This window comes from Pinus tabuliformis, chromosome 6 (assembly GCF_031772625.1).
Source record: "Pinus tabuliformis cultivar Carrire ecotype Pingquan chromosome 6, CPIR1, whole genome shotgun sequence".
Taxonomy (NCBI): domain Eukaryota; kingdom Viridiplantae; phylum Streptophyta; class Pinopsida; order Pinales; family Pinaceae; genus Pinus; species Pinus tabuliformis.
The window spans coordinates 592,498,348-592,508,673 of record NC_142292.1 but is presented as its reverse complement, the minus strand read 5'-3'; the positions used below and the strand labels follow the sequence as shown (position 1 = coordinate 592,508,673).

General features: G+C 32.9%; 1 protein-coding gene across 1 annotated transcript; it reads left to right on the top strand.

Moving 5' to 3' along the window:
• Positions 1-8,549: 8,549 nt before the first annotated feature.
• On the top strand, positions 8,550-9,656 carry LOC149259953 (uncharacterized). Its single transcript, XM_089378054.1, has one exon. The coding sequence runs from the start codon at positions 8,740-8,742 to the stop codon at positions 9,349-9,351; it is 612 nt and encodes a 203-aa protein (XP_089234180.1). The 5' UTR covers positions 8,550-8,739; the 3' UTR covers positions 9,352-9,656.
• Positions 9,657-10,326: the final 670 nt, after the last annotated feature.

Sequence of the window (10,326 nt, the reverse complement as noted above, 5' to 3'; positions counted from 1 at the left end):
TAACCAATGATAAAATGAAAGTGAATTACGATAATAAATTTATTGATACAAGTTTATTATTTTTTTTTCAACTTTATAGTGATAGTTGACTTATTCATCCATAATCCTAACTTATAATATCGCTCCATCATGTGATTTATCTATTTATCTATCTATTTACTTTCTAGTTAATGGTTAACTCAATCAATATAATTATCTAAGGCATGTTGATGATGGATAAAATGATCCACTTAATGGACCTATAACATTGTATGCACATATTTATTATATTGAAATGTACCCCTATATAACTAGGTATTAGTGAATATCTGTCAAAAGTATTTTTTTACCCCTTGATAATACAAATTTACAATTAAAATCCTCTATATTCAACAAACATATCCTAGGTATCTAATTTTTGTGATGTATTAAATATATATTTTTTTCTATTTGTAATAGGATGACATGGCACAGTTCTTTCAAGCACAACCGTCATTATTATTTTGTCAAATGAATTAATTAAAGAGTAATGATGACTCTAAGAATCTTAATTATTTTGTATCATTTAATGAGATCGAAAGGTTTCAAGTTACTCAAATAATGAGTCTTATTCTTTTTCCTAAAATAAAAACTGCTCAAAAAGGATATTGTTAGACATGTTGGCTTTTGAGTTATCAATATATCAATATCTACGTCAAACTCCTTGGTAGGTTGGGGAAAATTACTTATAGAAGTTATTGATGTAGATTCCCATGACTTTTTAATTATTTTTACCATATTCAAATTTCTTCGCTACACAACACTTATAAGTAAGTAGGGGAAAAACAATTCTACAAAATATATTACAAATTTTTGGGACCCCTTATTTGTTTCTATCAAATCTTATCCTATTCTCTTTCTATCATATCTGATCCTATTCTCTTTCCTTAAAGAACAAGCAATAAAAAGTACTCCTAACCAATAGGTTGACCTTTGAATCACCAACCAATCATTGTCTACATGACACTCCTCCTTAGTCTAAGAACCTTTATTTAATGTTGCTATATACAAATTTATTATAAAACCCTTTCATTATGGGTATTTTTTTTTGTGTCTCGATCACATTGAAGATTTATAATCATTTTTTTTATTTAAAAAAATTAATAATAAAATATAACAAGAACATTTCAAATAACTTTAACTTTTTAAAAATATATAAAGAAATGAATATAAAAAAAGTTGATTAACATAACTAACCTTATAATATTTATTGAAATTTGACAAATTTTTTGAAATACAAATAAAATTTTAAACATAAAAAAATCCATAAACATTAAATACATTATTCTAAATCAAGATGTGCATGATTACTACCACTTTACTACAAAGTTACTCGTTCAAACCCTACACACTACCTCACATTCCTAATTGTAACTCTAAATACTTAATTTTAATGGCCTTTTATTTAACTTTACACCCCTATCGCATCTACATATATATTTATATATTTTGCTACATCTTAAAATATTAATCATAGACTAATTTAATTTTGAATTCCTAATATAAACATGGAAACTACGATATTATTCCATTATTAAACATCATTGATGATGGAGAAACCATCGATTAGATGAAAAAAGAAATTGATTCTATGTATTACTTTTGAATTTATATTTGAACGATTACCACTTTTATACAAAACTACCTATTTAAATATTAGTGATTGCATATGAACCCGGCTCACAAAAAGATAGAAAAGATAGATCAAGGCCTTAGAAATAAGCCTCTTCGAGGGGGAAACCACCTTTACATTACACAAATGAACAATTCTTGGATGATACAAATGAAAATACCACCTTTCTATATATAGGAGTCTAAGGGGTCATAATATAATTAGAGCCGACATAACAAGAATAATGTAAGGGCAGAATAATAACAATAGTGTGCTTCTATGGGGCACAATAATAACAATATGAGGACTACATGGGCACAACAATATAATAAGGGGGGTGTACTAATAACAATAAGGGGTTACACTAGTAGTATAGGAACCTAACATGTCCCTCTCCTTCAAAAAGTGTTGTCCTCAATGCTTGAGTAGTTATGGATGCTTTTGTATAAAATTCTTGTCCTCCCATGTGAAATATTCAGTAGGTAAGTTCTTCCGCTTGATGAGATACTCTAAAATTGATCGATTTCGTAGTTATTGGGTTCTCGTTTTTGTGACTGCTCCAGGTTCCAGTATGATTTTTGCTTCCTCGTCAAGTTCTGGAAATATTGTTTGAACTCGGATCTTCTCATTTTGTAAGGTCGCCATTTTTTAAGTGCATGCAGTCTTGACAATATTTCCTTCTCATAAATAGCTCTATGTAAATAGTTTCCTTTGATTGTACGGCTTTAGAAAGCAATGGGTCTTTCTTCTTGCGTTAAAACATCACCAATTCCATTTCTTGATGCATCATATTCCACAATAAAGGTTTTTGTGAAGTCTAGCATAGCTAAGACCAGTGCTTGGCACATTGCCTGTTTAAGATGTTCAAAGGCCTTTGTTGGTTCTGGAGTCCATGAAAATGCATCTTTCTTCAATAATGTTCTTTTCAGAATGTCTTTAGTCTTCATTTTTATTTGATGATATAAACAAAGATCCAACTTGATGAAGTAAATTACTCCATGCAATTCATCCAATACTTCATCAATGATAGGAATGGGAAATTTATATTTAATAGTGAGTTTGTTGAGCTCTCTATAGTTCGGACACATGTGCCATGACCCATCCTTCTTGTGCATCAATAATACTAGAGGAGAGAGATAAATTTGACTAGGTTGAATTATACCAGCCTCTAGCATTTTTGCAACCATACGTTCAATTTCACTATTTTGGGCATGGGGATATCTGTAAGGCCTAATGTTTTGAGGGAGACTTCCCTGAATCAAATGAATAGAATGATCATGATCATGAATAGGTGGGAGGCCTTTGGTACTCTCTAATACCTTGGAATGATTGTCCAAGACTTCTTGGAGATCTGGAGAAATAGATGATTTTGATGTGGGAACCTCTAGCAAACATAATTGTGTAATTGCACCTCATTTTTATTTCTTTACTTTGTCAGTCCATTAGAGTTGATTATCTTTCCTGGTTTCCTTGTGTTAACCCTTAATTCAACTTCCTTACCTTCCAAAGAAAATTTCATGAGAAGTTCTTGAAAATTAAAAGCTATTGTACTCAAGCATTGTATCCATTAGACACCTAGTACAACATCAACACCACACATTGGAATGGAAAGCATTGGGATATTCAATACATATTCTCCCATGGATAGCTTGATATTATGGAACTTTCTAGAGAAATTTATGCTTCCTCCACATGCAACCGTCACTTGACACTCTAGTCCTAGATACAGGAAGCAATTCAATTCCTTGGCCATCTTACAATGAACAAAATTATGGGTATTGCCTGAATGAATCAACACTATTACCTTTTTCTTCTTGACATGTTCTCCTCTCTTGATAGTTTGAGGAGTCGTAATTCTGGCCAATGCATTACAAGATATGGTCAGATTCATTTCTTCTTTCTCGATGTGATCTTTCACTTCTTGAACCTTTTTCTTCTTGATATGTCCTTCTATCTTGAGAGTTTGAGGAGTGGTAATTATTTCCAATGCTTTAGAATATATGGTCGGATTCATTTCTTCTTTCTATGGAGTTGGTTCCTGGTGTATATCCTATTCTTTTGATGTTTTTTTATCCTTTTCTTCCTCCTCTTCACACTCTATAAAATAATTTCTTCTTAGCATACTTATGACCTTTAATGTATTTGTTATCACAATTGTAACAAAGCCCTTTTGCTCTTTTTTCTTCCGATTGTTGCGGTGTCAACCTTGTAGGTTGTGGAAAGCTAGGAGAAACAACACTTCCATCTTTATAGTTGTGAGGGGTAGAATTCCTTGTTGCCATAATTTTTCTTTCTACTTTTCTTGCAAAACTGAATGCCTTCTCCAATGAATCATGTTCCCAAAGTTGAACCTCATGTTGAATGTTATCCTTTAAATTCCTTATGGAGACATCAATCCTATGCTTCTCTGGAATATCATTTTTCCTTATATTCAATTTTTGAAAGTCATCAATGTGCTCTGCCATTGAACTCTTTTGTTTGAGATTTATCAATAAGCTAAAGAAGGTGTTGGTCTTTGTATCCTCATAATGTGCTATCATTTCCTCCATGAAAACTGACCACGTGACAAATGGTTTACGAGAACAAAGCCCTTTATACCATAGAAATTGATCCGGTTCTAAATATGAAGATGCAATATGTACCTTTTGTAACAGTTGCACCTCATGTAGACCAAAATAATGCTCCATCTGTAGTATCCAATTTATCAGATCCTTGCCATCAAACTTCCTCATATCACCCTTTCTTGATTTTAGAAGCTCCATCTTGAAATGACTGTAACTTTGTAATTTCAGATCTCCAAGTTCTAAAATTTTGTCCTGTAGTAGCCCTCTGAGTGCTCTTTCTAACCCCGCAAGTCTGATCAATATTGGATTCTGTAATTAAGAGTTATGTCAAATATCCATGATGACCTGATTATAGAGCACACTTTTATAGAGTGCCATGTGTCACTGTTTCAACCTTAGGACTTGAAACCGATACACAAAAAACTAAAATTCGTTCTCTTTCTGTAACTTCTTACGAAGTTTCAATCTGATGCTCAGAGAGAATGTTATGGTGACTTTCCCAAGGTCACCTGTTTAGGATGTAATTTGGGAGCCTGCAGAAACCCTAAATGTGTTGGACCATATCTCTGAAAATATATCGAAAAAAGATCTGAAATTTGGGCACAATCTTCAATAAAATTGTGGCTCAAATGGGTTTTAATTTCAGAGTCTAATCCTGTGCAAAAAAACAATTATAACGCAAATTCCAGGATGACCTGTTTGAGATGGAATTCTAGAGTTTTCAAAAACCCTAACTTCCTTAGATCATATCTCCGAAACTATAGCGAGAGAAGATCTAAAATTTTGACTTGAGGTGCAGAATGATTTTGGCTCAAATGGGTTTTTGTTTTCGCTTCTGAAAACTTGTAGCAAAAAGTTATACCAAAAATTCAACGATGACCTATTTGGAGTAGCGAAACCCTAGAATCCAAAGCTTTGATACCAAACGTTATGAAATCAGCTCACAAAAAGATAGAAAATATCGATCAACACCTTAGACATAAGCTTCTTCTAGGGAGAAACCTCCTTTACATTACACAAATGAACAATTCTTCAATGATACAAATGACAAGACCTCCTTTCTATATATAGGAGTCTAATGGGTCATAATATAATCAGAGCTGACATAACAATAATAATGTAAGCACATAATAATAACAATAGTGGGGTTCTACGGGGAACAATTATAACAATATGGGGACTACATGGGCACATGAATATAATAAGGGGGTTTTACTAGTAACAATAAGGGTTTACACTAGTAGTATAGGGACCTAACAGATTGGATATTCAAAACTTGAATTTTGCATTGTAAAAGATGTTAATTTATACAAGTTCATAAGGTTCTTTGTTCTTCTATACCAACATTCACTTACCTTATACACCAACATTTTTCTACCAACATAAACTGTCATTCCACCATCTGCTACTAACATTCTAGAAACAATATTCTACTATCTCTCTTGAATAGTCATGACTAATTTAATACCTGCCCTTAATCACAACTTCTATGATAACTTTCATGTTGCTCTATGTCTCCACTAGGCTTACAACATGATTTGGATTTTCTACAACACATAACTTACTTCTACAAATTTTAAATTTATCCTTTCCAGGAGGCTTGGAGAATATGTAACCCATAGTTTCATCTGTAATACAATATGTTAAGTCAATTTATTTTGATTGTAATTTTTCCCCTAGAAAATGATGTTGTGTTTCTATATGCTTTGAGCTTGCATGTTATACATAAATGTTTTCTAATTTAATGGTGCTTTGATTATCACATATGATCATTGTAGGTCCTTCGTATGTTTCTCCAACATCTTCAAGTATCCTTCTAAGCCAGATTTGGAGGTAGCGCTACTTAATTCTTTATAACTAGCTTCAGTTGATGATAAGAAAATAATTTGTTGTTACTTATTGCTCCATGATATAGCTCCTTATCCTATATTGAACATGTATCCAATGGTATATTTCTTCTCATCTATATTTCTAGCTAGGTCGGAATTAGGATAACCTATCAACTCAACATTTCGATGAACTCAAAATCAATATTTCCTTTTAAATATTGAAGAACCCTTTTTCACTTAGCCAATGGCTATCCTAACGTTTAGCCGTGATTTGACTAGGTATGTTGATTGTATGAGAAATGTCTAGCCTAGTGGTAGTGAGATAATTTAGGCTTCCCACTGATTGTCGATCCAATTTTCCATTCACCTATTTTGTTCCATCATTATTTCTGAATTTGATATTTTATTCCAATAGAGTACTCACTGCGTTACATTCATTCATATGAAATCTCATTAGTAGCTCCTTTGTATATTTTCTTTATGTGATCATGGTCCTTCCATTGTCTCTCCATACTTAAGGCCTAGACAGTTGTGCGTCTATCCAAGATCTTTCATCTCAAATTCATGAGATAGTTATCTTTTTATCTCTTTAGTCAATTCTATAGTACTCTTTGTTATTATTAGATCATTGACATATAATGAGATTAATACTATATTTCCATTTTTGTTTGACTTGTTATAGAAATTAGGATCACTTCTACTTTTTTTAAATCCATGCGGAAAGAAGAATTTATCTATTTTATCATACTAGGATCTGGGTATCTCTTTAAGTCCATTTAAGGCTTTCTTTAGAATTTATCTATTTTCTTGTACCAAGATCTGGGTATCTGTTTTAGTCCATATAAGTCTTTCTTTAACTCACAGATTAAACATAATCTCACTTGATGCTCTCATACCATAACATAGACATAACATAGATGCGGAGTCAAAACTTGTCTTTTTCATTGCCAAAGATGTTAATTTATACAAGTATAGAAGGTTCTCTATTCTTCTACACTAACATTCCCCTACCTTTTACAATAACATTCACTTATCAACTTAATCATTATTCCACCAACTATCTTCTACTGACATTTTAGAAACGGTTTTTTAGTGATTGCCTAGAATAGTTGTAGGTTTTATCCTTATACATAGATTACGTGCAAATCAATTATTAAAACACAAAAATGTATAGTGGCGAGAACATAAAATATACACAGAGATTTTCTCTTGGAACACAAAGCGGGAAAACTAGATTGATTTTTTATTATATTCATTTCAGTGTTACAATACATTATATACATGTTGAAACATTCATAAGCCCCAATCTATTAACCCTAAATTAGAAAATAATGGTAGTTTCCTTCACTGGAACCCCGAATAATGTAACGACACATTGCACATGGGTAAATCCATACACCATCTTTGAGTCTACCACCCTAAAAACCCCATGCTCCAACACAATGACACACAACTAGTCGCATAAAATCTATAACACATACCTAACCATACTTGTGATTATTCTAACACAAACCCTACCTATTACCCCACATTCCTAATTTTAACCACTAAATACTTAATTCTAAAAACCACTTATTTAATTTTCAACCCTTATCTATCTATCACATGTATAATTATAATTTTTAACCCATGTACTAACCTATAATTCATATATATATAATTATAATTTTTAACCCATGTACTAACCTATAATTCATATATATAGGACACGTGATATGAATATGGATACTGGGATATTCTTCTACCATTAATGAACCTCACTAAGGGAGAAACCATCCAATTCATAGAGAAATTTATTTTTATCCCATGCATAACTTTTGAATTAAAAAGAAATAAAAAGTATCCTATCCATAATGAAAATATTTATTTTTTAATAAATAAATAACGTGAAATCCTTTTTGATTTTAGTGAAAAATCCTCGTGAACTTAACATGGGATGTTCTTCAACAATTGATTAACAAACCTCACTGATAGAGAAACCATCCATTTGATAAAAATATTTGTTTTTTCATCCTCTGCATGATGATGTATACACATGAAAACTTTTATTTTTTTATGAAATAAATAACGTGAAAGCTTTTTGATTTTAATAAAAAATCCTCGTGAACCTAAAATGGGGAAATCTCGACTGCTCAAATAATTCACATATTTTGATTTTCACTGAAAATAGTCATAATCTGACTGATCGAGATCCTAATAGCCAACCACACAACCTTACCCTTGGAATCAACCACACAAATGAATCGTTCACATGGTCGGGAATGGACAACAACCACAAGAAGGCTTTTCGACAGCGCCAGATTATAAAGTAACCCCTTTTACTTCTTTTATCACATTAGTCCCGGAGCGAGTATGATGGAACCGACTCTCTCAATCTTTCTCGAACGTTGCGATCCCTGCAAATGGATGTGGGTATGGAGACAATCTCGTGACTTGAACACTAGATCGTTCAAAAAGTTTACAGTATCATGGAGTCATGGAACAAAATAGACGTTAACGGTTTTTCTGTTAAATCTTTGCCTCACTTTTTTCTGCTGCCATCATTATCCATAACCCTAGGTCCCTGGTGATTTTCAGAAGTCTCTCTATAATGGGCTATGTGAGCTTTGCCCATTATATATCAATGTCTGTGATATGAATTTTTCTCTCTCAGGTTATGCTAGTCGCGGTAAGTGAAAGTTGAGACTCGCAGTAATCTGAAGCTTGAGATAGTAGCATGGCACCAGATGCGATTACCTCAAGATTTTCTTCCTTAGTCTTGAATCCAAACGGGCCATCGGTGTACGAGGTCGAAGGATCGAAACACGAGGCTGTACCTATTGGAAGGACCCCCAGGCGGTCCTTCGATGGGGTCCGCGTCAAGAGAACAATATCCGATGTTTCTGCAGAAATAAGCCGAAGCTCGACGAATTTGGACGTGAATTTACACGCAGTAACGAATTTGAAAGTAGAAAAAGCTCAATGCGAGTGCTGTGGAATGTCTGAAGAATGCACGCCGAGTTACATTTGTAGGGTTAGGGATCTTTTCTGTGGGCACTGGGTTTGCGGGCTCTGCGCAGAAGCTGTCAAGGAAGAACTGCGTCGGATGGGTAAAGGAGTACCCATGGAGGACGCTTTGCGTTCACATATGGTTGTGTGTGTTAAATTCAACAAGGTCGCCCGGTCGAATCCTGCGATGCATGTTGCTGAATCAATGCGCGATATTCTGAAGAAGAGTTCCCGGGGAAATGGTATGAGATCGAACCACAACAGTCCCAGAGACAGAGCAATTCCGAGAAGTACTATTTCCCGTAGTACCAGCTGCATTCCTGCAATTGTAAGGAAATAAATTAGCACCCGTTTCTGATCCTTACTTTGATGGTCATACCCTATCGAAACTCCGCACCGCGGTTTTCTCTAATGTCTCTGGACTACAAGTGTAATGCTTCCCTTCTGCAACATATCTCCATGTTTCTTTTTGTGTGGGCACTTCCAAGTGTAATGGTTCCCTTCTGCAACATATGTCCATGTTTCTTTTTTGTGTGGGCACTTCCTTAAGCTTTTGTAAACTATGGTTACCAAATTTGAATTCGAACGGATTCGAATTCGATTTGATGCGGGAAAATTAACAATGTAAAATTCAATATGGGAGTTGGACAATATACTTCTTAAAAAGATTAATAAATTTTTATTTTTTTTTTAAATTAAAAAAAAAATGAAATGAATTTTTCTTACTGGCATATTTTGGCGAAAGTGGTATTTATTTCTAATATTCATTTTTTATATCTATTTAAAACTATTTGATAATAAGAAAAAATGGGTAAAGCAAAATTTATTAGTATCGTAAATTTGAAAAAATGTAAATCAAATATAATAATATGAATAACAAAAATTTAAACTTGAAATTTAATATAAAAAATTAGATATTAAAAATTAAAAGTTAAGTATGGGGGATTTACGCAGTGCATTATATTAGATATCATTTTTGGGATTCAACTGCGTTAAGTAAGTCATTCAAACGTATGACCATTTCCATGAGAGGTAGTCGTAACTGACTAATTTCTCATGATTTTTGAATAGTTCACTACCTCTCATGGAAATGGTCATACGTTTGAATGACTTACTTAACCCAGTTGAATCCCAAAAATGATATCTAATTAAAAGTTAGTTTAAGTGATAATATATATCAAGAAACTTTTATTTCAATCTCTTTCTTTTTCAAATCTAAAATTATTCAATAATAAGCCTGTATAAATTAATCTTTATGGTGATCGTAGAAAATAAATCCTTTAAATTAAATTCCATACCCACAATTACAAAAGCT